The sequence below is a fragment of the Delphinapterus leucas genome, chromosome 1, assembly GCF_059928025.1.
Source record: "Delphinapterus leucas isolate spDelLeu-1000000601 "Yukka" chromosome 1, BTC_Dleu_Yukka2, whole genome shotgun sequence".
NCBI classification, from domain to species: Eukaryota; Metazoa; Chordata; class Mammalia; order Artiodactyla; family Monodontidae; genus Delphinapterus; species Delphinapterus leucas.
Window position 1 is genome coordinate 41,366,141 of NC_143129.1, and position 26,363 is coordinate 41,392,503.

Consider the following 26,363-nt stretch of genomic DNA (forward strand, 5'->3'; position numbering starts at 1 on the left):
TCACGTGTCTGACAACCTCTGTTCTCTGTAGTGATTCCTAACATGACACTTAAAATGAAGAGCCCGTTCAGCTGCTCAGATGTGAACCGGGCACCTGCAGTGTGCCAGGGCCCGGGCGAGGGGCTAGAACTACGTGGGTGACCAGGGTGCCATGCCTGCCGCTGAGGAGCTTACCTCGATGGGGAAAGGCCCTTCAGCATCATGGGAGCGTTCAGAGATAGGAATGCACAGCTCAGGTGTGGGACTGCGTCACCACCCTCACAGGGGAGGGTGCTCAGGGCGCCGGGAGGGGGTCAGGGAAGGACTTGGGGAGCAGGCTACTCCAGAGTGGGGTCTTGGCAGGTAAGCAGGGTTACCTAGCAGAGAAGGCACGGAAGGCACCCCTGGCAGTGGGAACAGCACCAGCCCAGGCATGGAAAGAACCACAAGTGTGTGTGTCACTGGAGAACAGGTTGAAGTGGGAAGCAGTCGTTGGGAAAAGGGAGGGGCCAGGCCCAAAAGCTCCTTGTGGGCCACACGAAGGAACCTGGGCGTTACCTCAGGGAATCACAGAAACGGGTTTTAGGTGAAGTCCAACTGATATTTTAAAGATAGAGCCCTTGGGTGCCCGTGTGGAGGGTGGATTGAAACCCCATGCCTCAGGTCCTCATTTGTAAAATGGAGATGATATCTTTCAAAGTTATGGGTAGGGATAGATTCTGTACTTCCACAAGGGGCCTGAAACACCACGTGGGTTCTCTGCACACCCTCCCAGCCCCACCTCCCAGGGCTGAGGCCACCATGCAGGGTGGATGGAGAAACAGGAGCCCTTGTCTCAGAAAGGCTCAGTCGGTGGCTCAGATCAGTCACAAACATCTGGGAAGAGTCCACGCAGCATTCAGATTCATGGTGAGCATGCTCTGAAAAACGGGCCGGCTCCGTTTAAAGGGGCCCAACTGGAAGGAAGCAGGGGCACGTCGGGCTCCCCGGGGGGCTCTGGAGGGGCTGGTGCCTCTTTCCGTGCCCTGGAGCCTCAGGGCGATAGTTTTTGCATCTCTCTCAGAATCTACGCAGTTCCTTCCCCCTCCTTTTTTTGAAATTAAATTATTTATTTATTTATTTTTGGGCTGTGTTGGGTCTTCGTTGCTGCACACGGGCTTTCTCTAGTTGTGGTGAGCGGGGGCTACTCTTCATTGCTGTTCACAGGCTTCTCATTGTGGTGGCTTCTCTTGTTGAGGAGCACGGGCTCTAGGTGCGTGGGCTTCAGTAGTTGCAGCACACGGGTTCAGTAGTTGTGGCACGTGGGCCCTAGAGCACGCAGGCTTCAGTAGTTGTGGCACACAGGCTCAGCAGTTGTGGTGCATGGGCTTAGTTGCTCCGTGGCATGTGGGATCTTCCCGGCCCAGGGATCGAACCCGTGTCCCCTGCATTGGCAGGTGGATTCTTAACCACTGCGCCACCAGGGAAGTCCCTACGCAGTTTCCTCTTTACAGACAAGCATTCTGGTTCAAAATCCAGATTCTGTGACCCCACCCACCTCTTGATTTCAATTGGTAAGGGTGTGGCCCAGGAACCGGCATCATTGATGAGTTTCCCCAGTGATTCTTCCACAAGCTAAAGTTCAAGGATACTGAGGCAGAGTTTTCCGTGTCCAGCAGAGGACATGTGAATACCCAGTATAGACCTGTGGGCAGTGGGTGGTACACTGGACCAGGCGCCACCCCCCAACCTGACAACTGAGGCCAGGGAAGCCAGTCTAAGGGATAGCGACGTGCCCTCCCTCCTCCTGGGCCCACCATTTGCTTTCTGGGGCCTCCTCACTGCAGCAGGGGCAGCCCCAGAGGATCACCACAGCTGGTCATCAGGGATTCACTTCCAAACTGCTTCAGTGATTTTGTAAAGGGTGGAATTCCTGACTTCTTTTTCCTTCATCTCACAAAAAACTCCATAATCAGGCAACCCCGATGGGAGATGGTAAGGAATGGGCTAGTGTGACCTGAAATAGCTTCAGTTTATTCTCCTTGGAAGCTCAGAATTCCAGGAGCCACTTGAAGCAGTCAGTCCTTTCCCTGCACGCTTCACGAGAGAGAAAAAGAGAGAGAGAAAGAGAGAAGAAGGGAGTGAGAAGAGCTGCGAGTGAGGAAAGGAGAGAGGGTAGGAGAGAAGGATGGAGAGGAAGGGAGAGATAGAGGGATGGAGAGGGAAAGACAATGGGAGGGGAGGGGGAGCAGAGATAAGAGGAACAAGACAGAGGCCCAGAAGAGAGACAGGCGTATTGTGTGCATGCACTCACACATGCTTCTAGTGGGAGGTCGTCCAGGCCACTCTGCTCGCACTGGTCTGTCACTGCTCTGGTCCATGGCCGCCTGCCACAGCAATGGCTCAGTGCTGGAACGTCCGTGGCTGTGGCTTGCAGCCTCCCCTCTGGCTGAGGGCAAAAGCTGCTGACAAATCTGCCTGGAATATCTGAGTTTTTCCAACACAGAAAGAAGAAACATACACACACAAACCAGTCTTATCATATGCCTGGCAGCTGGGGATGGAAAAATTCCATAATTGAAATGCAGATGGAGGAGGCACCACTAAACTGCTGGACAACAAGCCCCTCCCCACCCCCCTTCACGGTGACACCGTTCCAGCAGCCCTCATGTCCCTGATCACATTCCCACCCTGGTTTGCCCTCTTGTCCCCAGGCACTGTCAAGGACCTAGATGATCCCCACAAGAGCACTGGTGTTGCGTGACACACAACCCAACCCTCTGAAAGGAGAGATGGTACCCTACCAGCCCTCACCCTTAGCCAGTTACTAGCACATGAAGACAGGAAATCCCCCCGCAGTGACCAGCAACTTTGGAGGATGTGCATGAGTCTTAAATGGAGCTCCCAACACCACCCCACTTCTACCCAGCCCCCTCAGGGCTTTGAGTGCCTTCTATTCTTCCTGAACCAGACAATTCCTTCATCTCCCCCTCCCTGGGTACAGAAGCCATAGCTTGAAGGGGTATTAAGAGATAAATTCTGTATTAGGTACAGGTTGGGAGCCTCCAGCTTTCATTGCACTAAACATTTGATGAGCACCTCTTATTTGCCCTGCACAGTGGGATCAGAAAGACTGACAAGACCTAAGTGAGGGAAGCAAAAATGTACAAACTACATTTGTACGAAATGTGAATCCTGTTAGGACGATGTGGATGCCAAAGGCACAAGCAACTTGCTGTGGGATCTTGGGAGAAAGAGCCGTGAATTAGGTCTGGGTGACTGTGGGAAGGCTCTATGGAGGGCCTGGTATTTGGACTACACTTTGAAAGTTGGACAAGATTTCAATAGAGAGAGGAAAATGGGGAAAGATTTTGCTGATTCTTCAAACAGCACCTACAAAGTGAGATCAGAGATTTTAAACACTGCTGTTTTTACCACACCCGCTGGGCAGTGCAAAGGCAAAATCACAGATTGCAGTCCAGACTGTGACACCTTTGGGGGCCAGTCACATGCCTTCTCTGAGCGCCAGTTTTCTCATCTGTAAAACGGGAATGCTGACCACTTCACAGAGTTGCCGTGAAGATGAGGTCATTCAAGCCGAGAGTACCTGCCACACAGTAGGTACTCAATGTGTCTTCCTAGAGTAAATACGTATAACACATAGCAGGTGGCAAACATTTTAATTCCCCGACAATGTTTTGTCACAGTCCCGGCTCACAGTCTAGCAATGGAAGGTATTACTGACTTTCTGGGGGTGCTGAACTCTATATGCCAAAGCTGCCCAGGCGGGAGAGGAAGCAGCTCAAAGAGCTGTCATCCTGTAGCTAACAAGAGTTAAGAGCGTTTTTCTTCGAATGTCTACGAAGGGGCTCACACAATCCCACTACCCACTGCCTTGGTCCCGTTTTCAAAGCGTGGTCTGTGAGTCACATTCATCAAACTCACAGAAAATACAGGCCAATATCCAGGCTTACAGAATCAGTCTCTGGAGGGAGGGTCTGGGAATACATATTTTGAACAAACTCATATTCACAAAGTTTGGGAGAGTCTGGGGGCTGCTGTGCCCGCTGTTCCTTCGTCCTGGGCCACCCTTGCTCAGATAGACAAAGGGCTGACTCCACTCAGGTCTGTGTTTAGATGTCTGGTCCGCAGAGAGGTCCTTCCTGACACCGCCCCGCCCCAATCCAATACAGTAGCCCCTGTTGCTTTCTATCCCTCACTGTACTTTGTTTGTCATCATAGTGTGTGTGACCTGAGGCTCTATTACACTTAGGTTGGTGTGTTTATTACCTGGCTCTCCCACTAAACGTAAGCTTCAGGAGCATGGCTACTTCACTGTGGCATCTTTAGTGCCTAGAACAGCACCTGAGATATAGCGGATATTAGGTAATTACTTGTTAAATGAACGATTGCTCTGTGCCCTTAAAGACTGCAGAGAATGGTGCTGTTCGTCAAATATTTCCGGCTCTTTCCCCATTCTGAGCACGTGGAAAGAATACACTTCCTGCTCCCCTTTTGGAGGGTGGGCTATAGAACTAGTTCTGGCCAATGAGTTGCGAGCAAAAGTGACTGGAGCTTTTCCATGCTGGTTGGTGTAGGAGCCTCTGGGCTCTCTCAGTTTTCCTCTGGCTTGGTGATGGGCAACATTCAACCCATCAGCCTGGGTCCCTGCGTGAGTCTCATGACCAGAATCTCCCTACCAACGGGCAAAGGACATGTAACGTGAGTGAGAAAGAAGTCTCTGGTTTACAGGCACTGGGACTTGAGGGTTGTTTATTACTGCAGCGTAACCTAACCTGTCCTGACAGGTCCATTGATCCCATGCAGTTAGTCGCACTGTCAGAATCACTGGGAGGTCCCTAAATTCCTTGGGGATTTCAAGCAACTTCAAGTGCCTCAAAGCCAAACAAACCCAGAAACTTCCCCTTTAGAAGGTCAGGCCACATTCTGTCCTCCCCTTTTCCTTCCTACTGGGAAGCTCCCTGGGGGTGAAGGGATAGCCTTGAAACAACTCACCCAATAAGGGATCCGACAGCCTCTGGGACCACCTCTGAAGTGACCTCACACACTGACCACACACTCAAACTCACTGTCACCATCCTTCCCTTTGGTCAAAAATAAAAACAACACACCCACTCTTCTGGGAGTGAGTCACAGACAGAAAAAAATCAATGGTTCTGAGCCAAGAGGATCTGCTAACAAGGGGAAAAAACTCCCAGTGGAGGTATCTTAGCAGACGCTGTGGTCTCACCCCTGTGGCCTGCATGACCAAAGACCAATCCAAACAATTTTGAAGTTCAGCCATCAGACATTATTACCCCAGGTCCTAACCCTACAATAAGACTGGAGTTTATTTAGTACTTCTTCCCTGGTGAAGGAGGAATGGGTTGTGTGTGTGTGGTGGGGGGGGTGTGTGTGTTGTGGGAGAGGATGCTCTTTTGGGGAAGAAGGAGACTGGGCTGGGAAAGATGACATCAGAAGAGGCAAGTTCCAAGCAGAGAGCCTCCTGCTGGGGTTCAGAAAAGGCAGCTGCCTCTCCGACCTCAATTGCTTGGCTCAGGGAGATGAACCTTAAGATAAACTTGATAAACTTTTTGGATTGGTTACATGGAGTTATGTTATCTCCATTCCCATCCCAGAAGCCAAATGTAGGGCTCTGGCCCTGCTCGATCTCCTCCCCTCTGCAGTGCTGACAGCAGCTCGTATTACTCCTCCAAATCAGGGCTGGAGCAGGAAAACAAAACCAGAGCATTTTTCTGTACAGCTCAGGCAACTGGGAAAAAGGGGTTTATGCCTGATTATTCCAGATGGTCCTCAGTTTCCCAGGGCCAGAGGAGACACTCATCCCATGAGCCTCCCTCTCCTGGGAATCTGGGCTGAGCTGCCCAAACTCATGCTTGGGGGAGGGGGATACAGGACAGAGATGGATATTGTTGGCAATTTCACAAATGGCATTTCAAAACTGGCCTTCCCGTGATGCACTCTTTGACAGGTCCCTTCTTCTTGCCACACCAAGCTGTCACCAGAGCACAAGCTTGGTCCACACCCTGGACCTCACCCAGCCCACTGCTCTCCCAAAGTTGGAGGGAGTGATCTCTGAACAAGTCTCAAGCCTGTGAAGATGGATGGATAACAGAGGGTGGATACAAGCAAATATTTATATGTGATACAGGGTTCTGCAACAAAAGTGTTCGCAGAAGAAGTGGGAGAGTTGGGAAAAAGAGACCACAAAGGCGAACTGTGCTTTCCTCTTTCAACGTTCAGCAGAAAGCATTGTAGAATAACACCCCATTGGGTTTTTTCTCGGTTGTGTCCCACTGAACTTCAGCTGCTCTGTGGAGCAAAGAACAGAGAAGCCCATTCTCTTATCACCAAATCTAAAGTAGTGGGGTCCTTGGACCAGCAGCATCAACACTGCCTGGGAACTTGTTAAAAATGGAAAATCTCAAACTATTATATAGAGAATGGATAAACAACAAGGTCCCATTGTATAGCACAGGGAACTATAATCAACATCTTGTAATAAACCATAATGGAAAAGAACAAAATGCAAAATCTCAAACCTCAGCTCCAGACAAACTGACTCAGAAACTCAGGGGGTGGAGCCCAGTAATCTGTGATTTAACAAGCCCTCCAGGTAATTGTGATGCATGGCAGCTTTCGAAAACCACTGATGTAGAGAAAGCAAGGGAGACAGGGGAGAGGAGAAGTGGAGGGGGAGAGCAGAGGGAGTGGCTCTGGCTCACACTCCCCCATCTCAACTCCTTCTGCTTCTTAGCACTGTGCTATTGGCTCCTGGGGGTCATTCTTCTCAAGTACCCAGAAGCCACCTCATGAGGTGAGAAGCTCCAGTCTCTGGTGAGACCCAGGGGACCAGAGGATTCCATGATTGTCACCACCATGAGGGAGAAGCCATGGGCCAAAGCAAGCTTGGAATTCCCTGACCACTGGACTCTTGACATTTTAGGAATTACCTAAAAATTACCACCAAGGGGAAATCGAAAAGCAAAAGTGAAGATTCCCCTAGGAGACACTAGGGGGAGACCCATCTCTGGTCTGGGAAGAGGAGGGAGCAACTCAGGTCTAGAATTTAGGCTGCGTATTTCCAAAGTGGATTTGCTGGTGACTTCTTGCTAAATCAACCAAACTGAACCCCAAGTTTTGAGAGGACAGTCAGTGATCACTGAGTCAGAGTGGTGGAACCGGAGAGGATGGGAAAAGCATCTACCTGTCTCCCCACTCCCAGACCAATTTACAGCTAAGGACAGTGTAGAAGCTAGAGCGGATCCAGGGTCATACAGTGGGTCTGACGGGACACACAGGTTCAAAGATCCAGCAGTCCCGTTTCCCTATCTATGAGAGATGGTCAGGACGGGTTACGCAATGCGTGGGACCCAGTGCTGAAAGAAAATGCTGGCCTTTTGTTCAAAAATTATTAAGGTTTTCAAGGCGGTAACAGCAGAGCATTAAACTCGAGAGGAGTGGGGAGGTTATGAAGCTTCCATATCCAGGTTACCCTGGATCTGGAACTGATAGATGGGGATCGCTCTTTGGGCCCCACAGGTGAGCTGTCCATACCGGATACAAAATAAGGCTTTTGCGGTCGGGGGTGGTGATGGTGGATGTATTTCCACAGTAATGACTAGAACAGCTATGGGGAGAGGCGGGTTTGACTTAGGAACAAAAGCTCTCCCAACCCAGGCGCGCTGGAGCGTTCTCACAGTCTAGGACCCAGGACCACTATAACTCCAGTCTTCCGGGAAAGGACTATCCTACCCGACAGGGCTGCTGAGAGAGGGGAAATCCAACCACAGTGAAAGTGGCGCGGGGACAGCCTTGCGCGTCGCGGAGGCGGCTTCTCGCCATCAGCGTGGCAAGGGTTCCCCGCCGCGCGTCCCTCCGCGCCAACGGGACTCTGAGCTGCTGCGGGCCCGCGAGCCGGAGCCGGGCATCCCCTACCCACACCTGGCTCTGCGCGCAAGGGGACGGTGAACGGCGGAGAGGGGAACAGCAGGGGAACAAATCCCTCCGGTCGGCTTGAAAACCGGGAGGGTGGCGGGCGGGCACTGAGCCGGTGGAAATCTTTCTAGACCCCATCCTCAGCTAGCTCCTAAAGCCTTCCCTTCGGCCCGCTCCCTCCCCTGGGTGTGTTGGGGTGCGGGTTTTGGGGGATCTGGCGTTGGGGGAGATGATGAGAGAGGGAAGGAGGCAGGGCTGAAGGCAGGCGACCCCCAACAGAATGCCTCTGCTGAGTTGTCCTGTATAGAGCCTTTCCCATACGCAATCCTTCAGCTGCCCCAGCTTCCTGAAGACGCCCCTAAATCCACACTCGCTCAGGCCCCCCCCGCCGCCACCCCGGCCACTTGGTCGGGTCGGTTGTTCCTTCGGGTCTTCCTTCCTGCCTCTCCGAAGTCTCCCCGCCCCCGCCCCGCCCTGCAGGCTGCGGTCCCTTTAAAGGCGCGCTGGTCTGGGGCTTCCCTTCTCTCGAGGCGGACTCGGGAGCAGCGCCGACGCCGAGAGCTGCCGGCGCCGCCGCCGCTAGCCCGGCATGGCCATGGCGTCCCCGGCCATCGGGCAGCGCCCGTACCGGCTACTCTTGGACACAGAACCGCCGCGCTATCTACAGAGCCTGAGCGGCCCCAAGCCGCCGCCGCCTCCGCCGCCCCCGGGCCGGTCCTCGCGCCGCTGCGCCCCCGCGCCCCTCTCCACTGCGCCCGGGGCGCACGAGGGACGCGGTGCCAGAAGGGCTGCCCGGGGGGACTTGGAGCCACAGCCTCGGGCTTCCCGACCCGCTCGTCCGCTCCGGCCTGGTCTGCAGCAGAGACTGCGGCGGCGGCCTGGAGCGCCCCGGCCCCGAGACGTGCGGAGCATCTTCGAGCAGCCCCAGGATCCCCGCGTCCCGGCGGAGCGAGGCGAGGGGCACTGCTTCGCCGAACTGGAGCTGCGGAGTGGCTGGGGCTGGTGTGACCTGTGCGGACGAGAGGTGCTGCGTCAGGCGCTGCGCTGCACTAGTGAGTGTGAGGGCAGGGTAGGGAGGGGCGCAGGGGAAGACCGCAGTCCATGGGCGAGCAACTGCGAGGGGGCTGAGGCAGGCAGAGAGGGGGCACTGCCCTCTCTGGCTCCAGGGGAGACTTCGACTTTAACTGAGGTAGGTAAGTCTTGGAGACGCTCTGCGCCTTAGTCCCCTGCCCGGTATCCTCTAATGACTGCCTACTGCGCAGGTATGCTTATGAGGCCTTTAACAAATACCTCTTCCCCAGACAGGTGCACGCCTCGCCCCTCCCCAGACACATATGTACACACACAGACACACACACGTAGGTTGGGGTCGATACCTGAAGCTACAAGGTCATTGCCTAGTCTCCCGTGCACCTTCTTGCTTTTGTTGTAAGTTCTTTTGAGTGGGTTGTAAGGCTGGTATTGAGATGGCCATTTGCCCCGTGCTTATTAGGGTAATGGCAGAATGACTTGTGTGTCTGCCTATGGTACAGGCCCATGGTACATGCCTGCCTGTGGTACACCCCTATGGTACATGCCTGCCTGTGGTACACCCCTCCTCCAGGGCGACCTGTTGGGTTAGGGAGGAGATCTGGTTAGGCTATGGATGGAAACAGGCTGTGAGGTTGAAAGAGCCTGAGGTGACCCTGGATCTGTGCCCTCTCCTGCCTTCCACCTCTGGCCCCTCAGACCTTTGGACTCTGCTCTGATGTTTGGCTGTGCCCTGCCTCCTCCTCCTAGGTCACTGCTGGAAAATGACCCAACTGCCTGCCCTGTCCCTTCCTCCCCAGAGTTCTCAGGTCCCTCCAGCCTCCTCCTGAGCCATACTCTTCTCAAAGCCTGACTAAAACACTGGGCATCCAGTGTATAGATTTTCTGAGCAAATTTGCAGTATTCTTGAGGGTTTATTATTTTTCTCTTCCGACAGTTAGGTGTGTGTATTTCTTTAAGAGATGTCCTCTTCCTACCCCCCACCCCATCCCACATTTGCTGTTACCATGTTTGGCAGAGGATATCCATACCCATGTGTTTATACAGATAGTTTAAATATCTGAAGCACAAAGCACAGACAATGGTACAACCTCTAGAAAGCATCCCTGGAAATGGCTTGTGGCTTGCATCTTTCAGCAAAGCCTCTTCCCGCATGACAGCAGCCCCACAGCTACCACCCAGCTCCAGCATTGTACAGCAGCAACTACATCCACGTCAGGAAAACCCGACCTTGCCTCTCTCTGTGGCCAAGGCTGTGCAGTGTGCCTCCCACTGCAGCTGGCTTCAGGGAAGGAGAGCTCAGACTCTAAGCCAGGGTCAAGTGGAAGAGGACGATGGGAGGGGAAAGTGGTTACTGCTCCCTCCACCACCAGAACTCAGTTCAGGTGCTAATTAAAAAGGAAAGGGCAAAAGATATAGAGGTGTGTGACGTGGGTGGAAGGGCTGCTGTCACTTGGCAAATGTCCCTGACCTTCAGTAGAATCAAATGCAACTTTCCCACAGATGTGTTGGCAGCTTTTGCCCTCTCAAGGGTCCTGGGGTGCTTTACTGCATCCGCCAACCCTGTCAACACAGGGAGGGGCAGTATCCTCGTTGTAATGGGTTTTAATGTGCCAGAATCCTGGGAGAGCCGCTTCATTGGAATTCTAGTTTGTATGAAGACATTGGGGGAATTCCCTGGCCGTCCAGTGGTCAGGACTCCGAGCTTCCACTGCAGGGGGAACGGGTTTGATTCCTGGCTGGGGAACTAAGATCCCGCATGACGGGCCACGAGGGAAAAAAAAAACAAAAAACTTTACAAGCAAGAGCGAAAAAGATATTGGGGGACTATTTGGCCTATAGTTTTATGATTTGGGGGGTGTTGTGGATAATGGTGTCCATGTGTGTGTTTGTATGTGAATATGCCTGATTCTCCATAATTAAATGAATTTATGCCCACTTCACATTAGTTTCTGGTGGCAGGAAGCACCAGGTGCACGGGCATGTCCTCTGACTTTGTGTGTGACTTGGTGGTCCCCAGCCAGGTGGGTTAATACCAACCAGGGATGTCTGAACATCAGAGAGGGAGCAGAGTTGGAATCAAGGGGCTATAGAGAGGAGCCTCTGTTTGTTGTTATTAATATTTAACTGTGGACCTGTGGCTGGATGGGAACAGTTGAGAAATGTTCTGATGGTTGGCAGGTAGAGACACAGCCCGCCAAGCTCACCAATCATCTTTCTTTCCATTGAAGTTCTAATTCCATGGTGGGGTTGGTTTGTTTCATCTTTGTTTCAAAAAGCAAGGGTCAAAACCATGACTTTTGAAAGGCAATACTCTGCAGTGCCTAAGCGAAAGGTCTGGACCCAGAGACCTAGGTTTGAATCCTGACTCTGCCTCTTGGTCTCTGTGTGACCCTGGGCACCTCTGTGTTCTGCTTCCTTGTTTTAGAAAATGGGGATGATTGGGAATTCCCTGGCGGGCCAGTGGCTAGGACTCCGTGCTTCCACTGCAGGGGAAACGGGTTCGATCCCTGTTTGGGGAACTAAGATCCCACAAGCCTAGCCTCGCTCCCCCCCCCACAAAAAAAAATAATAATGGGGATGATAACATTACCTTCACGATCGTGTTAATGTGAGAATTAAATGAATTAATGTATGGAAAGGTCTTAGAACAGTGCCTGGCAGAAGGCAATATAAATGTTTAATGCAATATGAGTGTTATTATCCGCTCTCGTCAAGCAGCTGTAACAATTTGGGCTCCTGACACTTCTTAGGTTCACCTTTCCACGCGGTGAGTACAGTTTTCCACCTCTGCTTGGTTGCTGAGCTGAGTGGGAAAGAAGGTGCCTTGAGCATCCCAGGCAGTGTGGACACTAATCGTCCTCTAGCATTGCCACTCCTGCCTGCTGAGGCTGACAAGCATCCTCACAGGGTACCCATGGCTTAGAGGTCACGAAGACCCAGGCGCCTTGTCTTTGTACCACTTGGCCCCAGCACAGCGCAGTCTCAGTAAGTAGTGGTTGATGAGGGTGGTTGCCTGTTGTTACCATTAAATCTCCCTGCTCTTGGAAACAAGCAGAAGAGCCGTGGGTATATACGTGACATCTGCCTGAGCAGGAGGCTGACACTGGGTGGGAGCCGTGTTGGCAAAATGGGCTTTTTATAAGGGAAGCTTTTAGAAAACTGTCTTCCCACTGTCTGCCTGCCTTTTTAGTGAAAATCCCTCTAACTTAAGCTTACCCCTACTTCAAGGTCTATAACTGAGCTCTGGTTAATGCTGGATTTGCCAACAGGAAAAGTTCAAAGTTAATATTCATTTCCAGGATTAAAGAAGTCATGTTTGTTAGATAGAGAAGGAAATCCAGTGGGGATTGGGAGGGGGAGAGAGAGGTAGATTGTATGAATTCGTGTGTGTGTGGTGTGTGTGTGTCTTGGGGTGGGGGCAGTTGCAGCAGTGAGAGCCCATTTCCAGCCTTCCAGGAGGGATGGTCAATAGCAAACAACCCTTAAAACTCTCACAGGCTGCCCTATGGCTTTGTTCTCAGGGAATGTCCCTTACAGGTTGTGGACCCTTTCTACTATAGAAGGCACATGGAGTTGACCTTTTACCTTTCATCACATTTTGGTGGGTATGTTAGCCATCCTGGATCAAGGAATGCTCTGGAAAATGGGGAAAGCTAAGTCCAACTCAACATTCAGGGAGGGATGTTTAGACATGCCTTGCACGTTGCTAGTGGAGCCGGTCCTCTTTCGAGAGGGTGCCATTCAGAGCTGTGAAGTGTTACGTGATTGGGATTATAGGGTGGAAGGGGGACCCTGGGGCTCATCATCCTGACCTTGCCCTCCTGTGATAGACTTGAATTATGGTGTGAGTATGAGGTGTTTGCCATGGAGCCCGCAGGGATGGGGACAGGGGCCTTCTTGGTGAGCGAGGCTGGTATCTCACAGAGCCCCTTGTCCAGACGTTGTAGCTCTGTCTCGTCGCTGCATCAGTGGTTGAGCTTAACCCACCTCTCTGCACAGACTGGACCCACTCATGTGACAGCCACAGGCTCCTACAAACCCACCCCCTGTCATGGGTTCTTTGTAGGAGAGGTTACGGGGACATGGACATTGAGTGTCCCTGCGGCAGACCCAGGAACCTTGGGCACTTGGAAAGTGTTTTATTTGTCCAGGATACTAGGTAGCACTGAAGTATATGACCTGAAGTATTTTCATTAATTCAGGACCGTGTTTGGCTTTGGAGGTTAGGAAAATTAAGCCCTGAAATGGTTGTTTTCTTGTTAGAGACAGTGGAATCCCCAATCCCTCCCCTGCCCCTGGCTCTGATTGGGGTTTTCTTCTTGGGGAACGTCCTAGTGGAGTGGGTTTGGGGGGGACAAGGGAGGACAGAGAAAGGACCTGGAATGCTTTGACAGAGGCCATTTGAGCTCCCCAAGCTGTTATTCTGTTTCCTCTCCTCCCTGCTTCCTGTATTTTCAAAAGATGAAAGTGAAAGGATTAAATGTGGGTTTAATTTTTCCCCCCTATTCATCAGAGCATGAAATTTTCTGATTATTCAGAAAATTACTTATTCGAGTAAGAGGGGCTCGAATCCCAGGTACAGTCAAAAATGATTAATGCCACTTGTCTGCCCGCCTAATTAGACTTGGTAATGAACGTGTGTGTCCTCCTGCTGATCCTGCGGAGTCACTAGGTGGAAGTAAGTTGACATCTCCCCTCAGCACTGCGGGTTTGAGCCGGTACCCTCTCTCTTTTCCCCAAGTTTACCAGTGAATTCAGCCGGTGCCAAGCCTGGCAGGTAGGCCCTGAGTGACAGGGAAAAGAGAGCCCCCAGCCCAGCTGAAGAGCCCTTCCTAGCTGGTGAGTTGACCCTCCTGCCTCAGGAAGCCGGCTTCTGCGTGGTGACAGGGGCCAAAGGCTCAGGAGAGCGGCTGAGGCTCAGGGCAGACCCAGCCTAGAGAATGAGCAACGGCAAGAATTCTTCACAGGTCCACGGTGCCTTTTCTCTGAGGAGCACAAAGGGTTTGCATACTGCTGCCACGCTCATCCTCAGAACAGATTCATGAGGTCAGAATGCAGGGAGGCTTCTGCCGAGGTCTCACGTGGAGAGAAGGAGTCGCCCGTCCATCTGGCCAGGGGCAGGGGAAGGTTAGACCCTCATGTTGGGCAAACCCGACTGGCCTTGAAGATGGCCTCTGACTATCTCGGGCTGTCAAGCCATTTCCCTCCTTTGGTCCGTGCCCAGCATCTCTGGGACAGGGGCAGCCCCCCGCTGGGCCGGCCGTGGGAGCGTCCTGGGTCTTGCTTCCCAGGTGCTCTCCCACGGGGCCCTCGCTGGCTCCCGACACCCACCCCTCCCCGCTCAGTCTCCCCGTGGAGGGAGCTGCGTGCCGCCTTTGCCCTGCCTGCTGGGGTGCTATGAAGGCTGATGAGGAAGCTGGAAGCACATCTCTGGCCTGACCAGGGGCCCTTCCTGTTCGCATTCCTCTGATGACAAGGTGAGAATTCTTTGGCAGGTGAGTATTTGTGGGTGTGCAAGGCATGCAGACAGAACGTTCCGCCTCCCTCCATCCCGGCTTCCAGCAGCACCAGCTCGTGTAGTCCTCTCACCCACCATGGGCTTGCAGATCTGCCGGTGCCCGTGGCAGGATGCTTTCTGACCCTCCAGAGGGCCTCATCCCACCCTGCCACCCACTCCTCCCGCAGGCTCTGTTCGGCTCTCCCCTGGCTGGGTCGGGAAGTGGTGGGAGGCCGCCGACCCTGGGAAGGCCAGCCCTGACGGGGGAGATAGCTCTGCATTTAGTCACTTTCGGTTTTTTTCCAAAAGTCTTGGCAAGTTTCTCTACATCTTCAGGGCTGGATCTCGGGGCTAGGAGGAGAGCAGAGCCAGCTTTTAGGCTTTGGGGAATGAGCAAGGAGGCCGACGTGATGACGTCAGGCAGGGCAGCAGGCTCGATTCCCGGGTTGAAGTGGAATAAAATCGGTACCAGGGAGGAGTCAGAGGGAGAGCCACTCCAAGGTCAAGACTGTCTTGACTCAGACCTAGGGGGTGATATTTGGGTGTCCTTTGAGGCACCCCAACACCATGCCGAGGAGACATGGGCAGAGGCTGATGGACCCCGAGAACTCTCCATGGTGTAGTGGTGGTGTTGGCCAAAGTGGCCAACAAGTTCATGCAGGGCCTGTTCTAGCCCGCCCGTGGTTCCTGGCATGGAGAACATTCTTGAGAGATGCACCCATAAGAAAAGCTGTGACATTTGGTTCTCTTTTGCCTTTTTGGAGAGGAAGGAGAAAAAGCAGTAGGGGTCTGTCCTGGCACAGTTGCCCTGTGCCCAGCCTGCTGGTGGAGAGTACTCTGTGCTAGCTGAGGGGTCTGTGACCCCTGGTTGCTGTAGTGCATCCCAGATTTTCTTCAGGATATCCCTACCCACCCCTATTGCCCTAGCCTCATTGAGGGCATCAGGGGGAAAGCACGAGCGGACATTGTGCTGAGGGTTGGGAAGAAGGGTGGTGTTGGAAAGTTCAGTCAGTTCCTGTGTATCACTGGGTGGGCAGGCAGGTGACTGGTATGTCCCTCACCTGTGACCACAGTGAGACTGGGTCATGTTTACCCTTCAGTGGAGGGCCTGCACGCCACCTTCTGCTCCCCATCCCTGTTTCTTTTTTTGTTTGTTTGTTTGCGGTACGCGGGCCTATCACTGTTGTGGCCTCTCCCGTTGCGGAGCACAGGCTCCCGACGCGCAGGCTCAGCGGCCATGGCTCACGGGCCCAGCCGCTCCGCGGCATGTGGGATCTTCCCTGACCGGGGCACGAACCCATGTCCCCTGCATCGGCAGGTGGACTCTCAACCACTGCGCCACCAGGGAAGCCCCATCCCTGTTTCTTGAACAAACACTTCCAGGGCAGAGCAGATCTCACCCAGATGTCTGCAGTGGCTGTTGGCTAGGGCTGCTAGAACGTGAAAATGTGGCTTACATGAACCTTTCCGAAATCAGACCACAGGTTCACAAAAGTCAGCCTTGAAAGAAGAGCGATGTTCCTCGCCCATTTTGTTCTTTATCCTTTTATGGTTTGTTTCTATCGGATGCTGGACCTGGGAAAGAATTGTCGTGTTTGCTGAAGATACAAATTGGTGTTCTGTGAGCCTGCAAGGATGGAGATATTCATGTGGATCAAGAAATACTGAGAATGGCCAAGAAGTTGTGGGAACAGAGATTACTTTTATCTCAGAGATGACTTGGCTGATCTAAAGTGTTTTCTTGCCTACTGGCTCTGCTGAGCCTTGCAGTGCCCTTGTGAGGCAGGCAGGGCTGGGTGAATCATGACCATCTCACAAATGAGGAGAGAAGTCACTCCCTGGCATTCAGGGAGTCAGTGACTTCTCTGCGATGACCTGGATCATTAGCAAAATCAGCACCAGAACCCAACATAGCGTTTTGCCCCATGAGCTAATGTCATTGAATATGCAAGTTAGTGGAGTTTCCTCATTCATCTGCTTCCCTTCTGCCAACGAACGCTGAAATGTCCATAAAAAGAGGTACAGAAAAAGAGGAGGGTGAACCAAGGGGCGGGTAAGCCATGTGCAAGCTAGAGGATCAGTCAGGTCCTGGACAATTGAGAGCTGGCGCACTTCAGCCTGTTTTCCATGTTTGGTTTTTAAATAGGTTTTCAGCATGTGTAAATCATGAGGTCTTGAAACAAGAGGTGAAGTTTTTCTTAAATCATAAAAGAATCAAGTGTGTCTGTCCCCTCCCCACCCCACCCATTGGTATTAGGTGTGTGTAGGGCAGGTGGGCGTGGAAATGCAGGTTGAAGACCTTTTCCTGGAACTGAAAAGATCCTCCTTGTCAGGACCCAGGGTTCATGACACAGGACTAACCATGAACCAAAGAAAAATTAGGTTGTGTCTCAAAGGGGACAGCTACGGGGCAGAAGAGTTGGATCGGGCCTGGAAAATAAACTGAGGTTTACATGATGGCCCTCCGCCCTGTCCCAGGCAGTGTTGTGGCTGAGCGAGGGGCAGCAAATCTGGGGAAAGCCCCCCCACTCCCACCCCAACTCTGTGTGCCTCCAGGTCAGGCTCACGTTTGGGTATCGTCACTTTTCTTGCTGACTTGGAGGAAGCTGTTTTTTCCATTCAAGTTGAATAGAAGCTGAAGGTTTTGTGGTTTCTGTTGAAACAATTATGTCCTTTCTGCAACTGAGGAAAGTATTAAAAATCCAAAAATAAACCTCAGAGATGCCTTACTATTCAAATGGAACAAAAGAGTCCAGCTGTAACTTGAGAGTTTTTAGAAAAAGGGGTTGAGCGTACTCTCTGTAAATGTCTATTCTAGTGATGAGTGTTTTAAAAAGCAATCTGGAAGGACCTTTATATGAATAGGGTTTCAAGGTGAGAATATGTTGTAACCCCAGCACTTAAGATGGTGAAGCCTGTTTCTTCAAGTTAGGTTCGCCCTGGCTGGAGGTCAGAGGGTCAGTGCTTAGATGTTGGGGCAGCAGGAGGTCACTGTGCTCCTCCTGAAATATCCGTACAGCAGAAATTCTATCCAGGTTTTCTAAAGGTCAGGAGTGAAGATTCTAGAACCTCCCAAAGCCCCATCTGGATTCTCAGCCAGTTCTTTCCTGCTGGCTTCCCCAATGGCTTAACCTGTCCACAAAATCATCTCTGTGATGAGGAAAAGGAGAAGTGAGATCAGTATATCCTCCAGCCCAAGTGGGGCATTCAGAAGGGATTTTCCCCCGTGACACATGACTCATGATTTAAAGTTTCCCAGCATGTGCGTGTCCTCCTCTCTGAGCATGGGAGTGGGAATGCCACCCTTGCCCGTGCTCAAGCAGGTGGGAGTACCTGGGCCCTCGTGAAGATCTCATGTCCCAGTGGGGCCAGGAATCTGGGCTCCCAGCTTCACGTGGCGGCCCCGGTGTCATCTCAGGACCTGGACTCACGAGCCTTGCCTAGGCAGAGCTCCTGGGTAAGCTAGATGATCACAAAACAGACCACTGGCAGCCCAGTCACCCCCGCAAGGAAGCATTAGGGAGAAAGACCCAGTGTCCCAGCCCGAGGAAGGGGGCATTTGGGGGCATCTCTCTATTAAATAGATGACTTGTAAACAGTGTGCTTTATTGTTCCTGCACCAAGGACTGAGGGCCTCAGCAGGGAGGGGTGATCTAGCTGGGGCCTCCTGGCCAGAGATCCTGTGAGGGGGCAGGTGATAGGGGAGCCTATTTGGAAGGTCAGGTGCAGCTTGGGTTTGCTCTACCATTTTCTTCACTCAGTGACCTGAGGGCCTGGCCTCTGGGATATGATGCCATTCAACATTCTCTGTGGCCTGGGGAAGAACCACAGCACAAAATGGTGGAAGCAGGTTGGCAGCTGCACGAGGGCCAACAGGGCTCACATCTGAACTCATGAGTGTTCACCTTCTGGACCCAGCACTAGGTGACCAGCCCCCAGAGGTGTAAATGCAGCTTCATCGGCCCTCTGTGATGCCTTTCCTCTAAAGGACAGCGCCCCTGCTTCATCTGAAGCTGGCCCCCAATGGCGGTTGGCGGGCGACTTTTGGAGTCTCTGGGCAGCGTGGGAGCAGGCTACCCTCTTCAGCGGTTTTCCTGGAAGGCTTTGCTGCCTGTCCCGTGCCAATCGCCCGTCTTGGCCTGGGTGACAGGGCCTCTGGGAACTTCCCCACCAGGACTTGGTTGCTTCTGGGAGTCACTGTTTAGGGGACACCCTGTGAGCCCCACGTTAGGGCAAGAGAACAACCTTTCTGCCGTCTTCATGAGAGACTCTATTCTTCTCTTCTCTTTCTTATTCCTACTCCTGTCGCCTCTTCTCTGCGCAGGTATCTGCTCTCAGATAAGGGGTCTGACCCTCTTAAGGCAGCACCGCTTCCTATGGGCCTGGGCAGCTGAAAGCCCTTCCCCCGTCCTGGGCTTAGCATAGGAGGATGTGAATTAGTGTGGTTGTCCCTTGGCAGCCTGTACAGCTGGTAAAGCGTTATTAATCCGACATCCCCAAAGAAATCCATTAACGAGTTCATGGGCCAGGCACCAGCGTGAGGTAACGGATCACTTCTGTCGTCTCTTGAAACTTTGGAGACATTGATTTTCAGACTCACAGGCGCTCCTGAGAAGTGAGGCCCAGGGCAGGCTCTTTCTGCAGCCTGTTTGGTGGGGGCATGTTTATCTTATCAAGCTAAAAGCCCCAGGAATAGAAAGTTTTCCGCTGGGGGGAGGTGGAGGGGATAGGACCTCAGCTGGGAAGAGAAGGCATCGGGCAGGCTGGCTGGTGCCGGCCCGGGGTCCCCAGTGCCCGTGACTTACTTCGGAGGAACAGGGAGGCTGGGCTGATTTGAGCAAAGCCTGGCTCACACGAGGCCCGGAGTCCTCCCGGGGCCAGTGATTCCCCCCTTCGTCACTCTGTCCCTGATGCCAGGCCTGGAGAGAAGCTATTGATATCCCGTAGCCCAGCGGGATGACCGAGGGCCGGGCTGAAGAGGCGGCCTCCACCTGCTTCGGAACGGTCACCTCACGGGTCCAGCGCCTCTTCCGCAGGCTCCCTAAGAGTCATTTGGGATCAGTAAAGCTCCAGGCCCTCCAGAGGTTCCACCCCAAGGCCCGGCTTCCTCGAGGTAGGTCTAAGTCATTCCAGATGGGGGTGCTCAGGGGGTCTTGGATTCGGAGGCCAGGCCTATCTAGTGGCCTCTCCCATGGACAAGGCAGTGCAGGAGCCCCCTGGCAGCCCGGTATTTAATGCTGAGCTCAGCACCACTCCTTGGCCCCCCTGACTCCCCAGGCCCAAAGCTCAGGTGCTGCCGCCCTGCCAGGTTTAGGTGGAACTTCAGAAGCCTGTGTTGGCCGTGGGCTTTAACAGCCTTTCCCTGACTGAGAATTAGGGCCAGTCAGTCATCCTTATCTGGTCCCTGAGCAGGCAGAATATAGATGGGCATCTTGGGTGGCCACTCTTTTCCATGCTGCCCATCCTGTAGCTCCCAGGGGCGTCACACCTTGCGAAGCTGCTGAGCCAGCCTTCCGAGGACCCCTGAGCAGTGAAGTTTCCTAGGCAAAGGCATCTCACCTGCATGGTTAGTGGAAGTGCCTATGGGGGGCACACAAGCAGACTGTGGGGCTACAGAGGCTGCAGGCGGAACACAGCTGGACAGGAGCTCCAGCCTCAGGCAGTGACTGGGCTGCAGCTTCCTTCCCAGAGCACTAATTAGGGTGAGAACAGCCCTTGCTGGGGAAGGATAACGGGACAGCGTGGGCTGAGTGAAAGGTGAGGAGGAGAGACTGTAGCAATTCAATTTTCATAGAATCTGAGGTCACTTACTCCTTTTTTCAAACGAAGGAGGCTGAGGCCAACAAAAGTTGGTGGCGGCTCCAGGACCAGGGTCTCGGGCGCCTGCCTTCCAGCCTAGCATTCTTCCTGCTGGATCAGACTAGCTACAGCATCTTATATTTCTGCAGTGCTCTTCTGCTAAAGGTACAAGGGATTTGTGTTTGTTTGGGTTTTTTATTTGTTTTAAATATCATTTATTCCCTCCAGATCTCTGTATGTTAGGGGTGGGAAAGGGGTTATTCTGTTTCACAAATGAGATGGCCCAAAGAAGTCAGGCCCCTGGCTAAGGCTTAGAGCTGCACAGTCAGAACTGGAACCCCTCACTGCCGGGTTCTACTCATCTTACTGGCCTCTAGCTGCTTCTCTTTGATGGCTGGATCTTTGGAGCACATCAGCTTTCCTTGGGTTCCTGGCCCCATTTGTCTCCATGCTGTTCTCGCACACATTTGGGGACAGGTGGACATTTGGGTGGGTCCCAACACTGAGTCTTAGGGATGGAACTAAACTAAAAAGTCATCTCTGGGTTAAGTTTGTGAAAGCAGCGTTTGAAAGGCAATGTGATCTTAACTGTGGAAAACGTAATTTTCTTGATTACAGTTTTACATCTTGAAAGGTGGGAATTTCACTTCCACTAGATCTAATCCCCATTTGGAGACAAATACTGTTTAGCCAGCCTGAATAATTTATCCTCATCAATAGCCTGATACATACTGTGACCCTCACGCAGAGGGCAGCTGGAGACTGAGTTCCTCGATTTAATGTTCACTCGTGTCTTCGTGTCCATCCTCCCTCCTTAAGAATTATTCAACAGAGCATTTCCTTTGCCCCTTTGCTCTTCAGCCCAAGGAGTTACAGATTTAATGAAATCAATCAGGCCTGGAGTGGCAGCATTAAGGTCTGGGTAAATACTGCACTGCAGCCACTGCTCGTTTAACTTGTGTTAGCGTTTGGGTTGAACTGATTGGAAGAGGAGGGGCGAGACAGGATGCTCAAAGATGATGGGGGTGGTAGACTGTGGACTGTGGACCCTGCAGTAGCTCTGTGAGTGACCTGTAATGTAGCATTTAAGAGAATGGGCTTGGAGCCTGGTCAAATTTTTTAAAACATTTTATTGAAGTATAGTTGATTTTCAATGTTGTGTTTAATTTCTGCTGTACAGCAAAGTGACTCAGTTATATATATATATTCTTTTTCATGTTCTTTTCCATATGGTTTATCACAGGATATTGAATATAGTTCCCTGTGCTCTACAGGAGGACCTTGTTGTTTAGCCAATCTATATATACCAGTTTGCATCTGCTAACCCCAAACTCCCAATCCTTCCCTCCCTCACCTTCCCTCCCCCTTGGCAACCACAAGTCTGTTCTCTATATTTGTGAGTCTATTTTTGTTTCATAGATATATTCATTTGTGTCGTATTTTAGATTCCACATATAAGTGATAGCATATGGTATTTGTCTTTCTCTTTTCTGACTTACTTCACTTAGTATGATAATATCTAGGCCCATCCATGTTGCTGCAAATGAGCCAGAGCAACTTGAGCCTGGACTGTGGATGCCAGGTGGTAGGGCCTTCCTTGTACAGATTAACCTCTCTGAGCCTTAGCTCTTCCCATTGTAAAATGGAGCAAAGAATCCCCATCTCAAGCAGGTGTCGTGTGTTAAACGTGACATTGACGGAAACCATTCGACATGATGCTGGTCACTGAGCAGGCCCCTCGTCGGCAACTGCTCCCAGAAAGACTTTTTTTTTTTTTTTTTTTGCGGTACACGGGCCTTTCACTGTTGTGGCCTCTCCCGTTGCGGAGCACAGGCTCCGGACGCGCAGGCTCAGCGGCCATGGCTCACGGGCCCAGCCGCTCCGCGGCATGTGGGATCTTCCCGGACCGGGGCACGAACCTGTGTCCCCTGCATCGGCAGGCGGACTCTCAACCACTGCGCCACCAGGGAAGCCCCCCAGAAAGACTTTTAATGATGGCTTACACTGGGTCATCCGTGCAAGCCCCCAGCACGCTGTCTGCTCTCCTGTCTTACCTGGGCCAAGGTGGGCCTCCCACGTCTCAATGAAAGAGATAGGGTTTGAAGGTTTGCCCAGGCAGAAATAGAGGAGGAGCACAAAACTCTTAAACACATTCTCTGGAAAAATTCCCATCATTGAGTTTACTATGTCACTTAATTAACAGGCAGGGGTTGGATTAGCCCACCGGGCGTCATTAGGAGCTAAGCAAGCATGCTGCCAAGGAGCAAGTCGTATGTCATTTTAAAAGGCTGCTCGGGGGTCATTGGGATACAGGCCTGGCTCTCTCCAGAAGTCTCTGGTGGTCCTGGCTACAGGGATACAGCTGTAAAGAAGCCCTTGTATGTCTTCTGCAGAGAAGGCCTCAGACGTAATCTATTTACTTTTCTCCTCCTACAAAAGTCTCCTTTCACCCCGGTTGGTTGATGGTCAATTGATGATTGGCACTCTGAAATCAAATGACATCAGAGCAGGTGTGGAAAAACCAGTTGGATGCAGCAGCCTGGCTGTCCCATAAAGGACTGAACCTCTCTGCTCCTGGCCTCTTGTGACCTCCTGGCACTCGGATTGGGCGTACCTGTGCGCATGCACCTGTGTGTGCATTCACATCTGCACACCTGTCGAAGCTTCATCTCCTGCCCTGTGGCCTGCAGATGCCTAGGCGGGACTTCTTGCAAAACTATTTGGCTGTCCTTATCTTTGGGGTCTGTGGAACACTACCAAAAATATACTCAAGCTTAGCAAGAGGCTAGGCAACCCTTTGCCCCCTCTCTAAGATGGTGTTTGCTTTAAAAACAAAAGCTAAAAACCAAAAAAAGCCTTCACGTTCCTCACTCCACCTCTGCCCCTCACTACTAGGCCCACGTCCTTTCTCTGCCAGCTGCCCAGATTCCTCCGTGTGTCTCCTCAGGGGCCCCAGGGATGGGTGCAGGAGGCTCTGAGTCCTGGAGAGGGGGACCCCACCTGCTTTGTCTCTCCTACACCCAGAGCAGAGTGACACATGCTTACAGGGAGTGGATGCCCCTTCTGAGGTGACCTGAGCCAAGAGGGCATCTGGCAGCTCCACACTGGCCTTAGTTTTCATGGGCTTGTTGCTGGTTGTAAAATTCCCTTAAATCCAACTGTCTACAGTGTTTTATTTTATTTTTTTAATTTTTATTGGAGTATAGTTGATTTACAGTGTTGTGTTAGTTTCTGCTGTACAGCAAAGTGAATCAGTTATAGATATACATACATCCACTCTTTTTTAGATTCTTTTCCCACATAGGTCATTACAGAGTATTGAGTAGAGTTCCCTGTGCTGTACAGTAGGTCCTTAGTAGTTATCTATTTTATATATATACGTCAGTCCCACTCTCCCAATTTATCCCTCTTCCCTGCCAACCCCCCTCTCCGCTTTCCCGCCTGGTAACCATAAGTTTGTTTTCTACATCTGTGACTCTATTTCTGTTTTGTAAATAAGTTCATTTGTATGATATTTTTTAGATTTCACCTATAAGCAATATTATATATGATATTTGTCTTTCTCTGTCTGACTAACTTCACTCAGTATGACAATCTCTGGGTCCATCCATGTTGCTGTAAATGGCATTATTTCATTCTTTTTTATGGCTGTCTATAGTGTTTTAAAATATTTTTTCTTAAGGTACTCTGGCAATAGGATTTATCTTTTCCTGTGGTGACAATCAAAATAGGATTTTAATATCTGTATTAAAATATATAACTTTGAGTATATATATACATATATGTATATATGTGTGTGTGTGTGTGTGTGTGTATATATATATATATATATATATTCCTTTCATCCACTTGTTCCGTTTACACAAGCCTTTGGATATAACTGGCTGTCCTTTGGAACAGTACTTGACCTCTGGTAGGCCCCCAATAAATACATGTTGAGTGGATGCATGCTTGCACACATGAAAAACTGACTAGTAATTAGGTAGATGTGGAAAGATAAGAGACATAATTGTCATAAAAATGTTTAACTCTCTCTCTCTGAGTATGTGTGTCCTGGTGGGTGCACATACTTTAATTGTCCCTGTTCAAATATTGTGCCATGTCTTTGCACTTCTCTCTTCATGGCCACACCCTCAATACAACTTGGACCTTTTTGGATGTGGTGTCAGAGGGTCCAGATGACAGGTCTCCTACAGACACTTGCATGTGAGGAATGAGGTTCACTTGGCTTTCCCACCCTGGACCCCACCTCATGTCATTTACTTGTACATTTTTCCAAAACCTTTTGCCTGCTACCACTATCGGCCAAGGGGAGCTTTTCAGAGATGCTCTGTAATATTGCACTGAGGGCCTGCAGACTCGCGTATCTCTATTTTCTCCATCCACATCTCCTGATCATTTTCATGCATAAGGCCCCAGCACCACAGTATTAAAATGACAATAAAATGGGGCACATCTCTTTAAGGTGCTTGAAGCATCATTGGCAGACATAAAGCATATAAAATATAATACCAAAAATTTCAGTCAACTAAAAGAATAATTAAAATTAAAAATAGTTTTGCTGTTGTAAAAAAATGGAATTAATTTAAAAGTAGAGTTAATTTTAGACAACCGTGCAATTTATAGTTACAACAGAATGTAAATATCATAAACATTGGAAGTGTAAATAATATAATAGAGTGAAAATCAGGGCGTGTGGGCAGCGTTGACAGGAGGGAGAGTTCTAGCGTAGTCCTGGCAGGGAGTTAGTTAATACTATCTAAAGTGGAAGCATGAATTGTTAAAAGTAGGTTCAACCCTATTAATTTTTTTTTTTTTTTTTTTTGCGGTACGCGGGCCTCTCACTGTTGTGGCCTCTCCCGTTGCGGAGCACAGGCTGTGGACGCGCAGGCTCAGCGGCCATGGCTCACGGGCGCAGCCGCTCCGCGGCATGTCGGGTCTTCCCGGACCGGGGCACGAACCTGTGTCCCCTGCATCGGCAGGCGGACTCTCAACCACTGCGCCACCAGGGAAGCCCAACCCTATTAATTTTGTTTATAGTTTTAAACATATATACACATCCACACAAGGCAGGGTGGGGGGCATGGTTCAGGGTGTAGCGCCCCCAGAGAGTGAAGTGGCATGAAACAGACCACATGGGAATGTGCCCTGGGGTCAGGCCCTGTCCCCTGCCTCGCTGGTCACAGGGCCGGCACGCCTGACACTTCCTTTGCTCCCTGCATCATCCATCTGAACTTGCCGGGAACTGTCCTGCCCTCCCTCCCTCCCCCGGCCCCTTGCACTGAGGGCCTGCAGACTTGCCTATCCCTATTTTCTCCCCCACCCAATACTCTTGGGCCGGCCTGACCGCAGTGGCTTCCCTTTGTTGGTGCTTTCAGCCTAGGGGTGTGTGGTTGTGTTGGAGACAGATGAGTAATGGGCCTGCCCGAGAGGCACACCCACCCACACCCACCCATCCACCCCCGTGGGGCAGGATCGTGCCTCTGCAGGCCAGCTCGTGTGCCAAGTTTGGGAAGAGGGTGCAGGGGTCACATCTGGCCTGCTTAGAAATGTGACCACCAAGAAGCCAGGCTCAGGGAATAAAGAACGGACCCTTTAGATCCAGGGACCAAGGCCCCAGGAAGAATTTTAATACCTGCTTTGGCCCCTGAGCAACAACTCAGCAGGACCTTTTGCCTTTCCCTTGAGTACAAAAGGGTGGCTTGAAAGTGCATGTCACCCCTCCAGCCCTGCCACACACAGTGCTGTTAGGTCATTTTGTGAGAGAGTGTGGCCCAAGGTCTCGGGGTGGCCTCATGTCCTCAATTCATTCAAGGCTCCTCAGCACCACCCTCCCCGGAGCACTTTCTCCCTCGACCTGCCTGAGCTGGGCGCCTGCTTCCCATAAAGCCCACCCATCCCCGCCCTCCATTTTACCTGGGGACCCAACATCTGATCAAGACTTGAGCGCGTTCAGCAGCATTCCCTTGCGGCTCTTTGCACAAAGACGACACCCCGGTGAGTCCAGCCTTCCACAGGAAGGCTGGCTTCTCTGACCCGGGACATGGGCCTGGCTTCCAGGCCACTCCTCTACCATAACATTGACCCTTCCTGTTGGCTTCCTGGCCTGCATTCTGTC

The 26,363-nt window shown here is 51.6% G+C and overlaps 1 protein-coding gene across 5 annotated transcripts in view; it reads left to right on the forward strand.

Moving 5' to 3' along the window:
* Positions 1 to 8,427: 8,427 nt before the first annotated feature.
* The window catches only part of RASSF5 (Ras association domain family member 5), a 71,892-nt gene continuing 53,956 nt past the window's right edge, over positions 8,428 to 26,363 (forward strand). For 3 of the 5 annotated variants that reach the window (XM_089908705.1, XM_089908718.1, XM_089908735.1), the window contains exon 1: positions 8,428 to 8,969. In XM_089908705.1, coding sequence (XP_089764831.1) covers positions 8,507 to 8,969 — 463 coding nt within the window. In that variant the 5' untranslated portion in view covers positions 8,428 to 8,506. The remainder of the gene's footprint in view (positions 8,970 to 26,363) is intronic. The other 2 variants (XM_089908710.1, XM_022593593.2) reach the window with 2 other exon arrangements.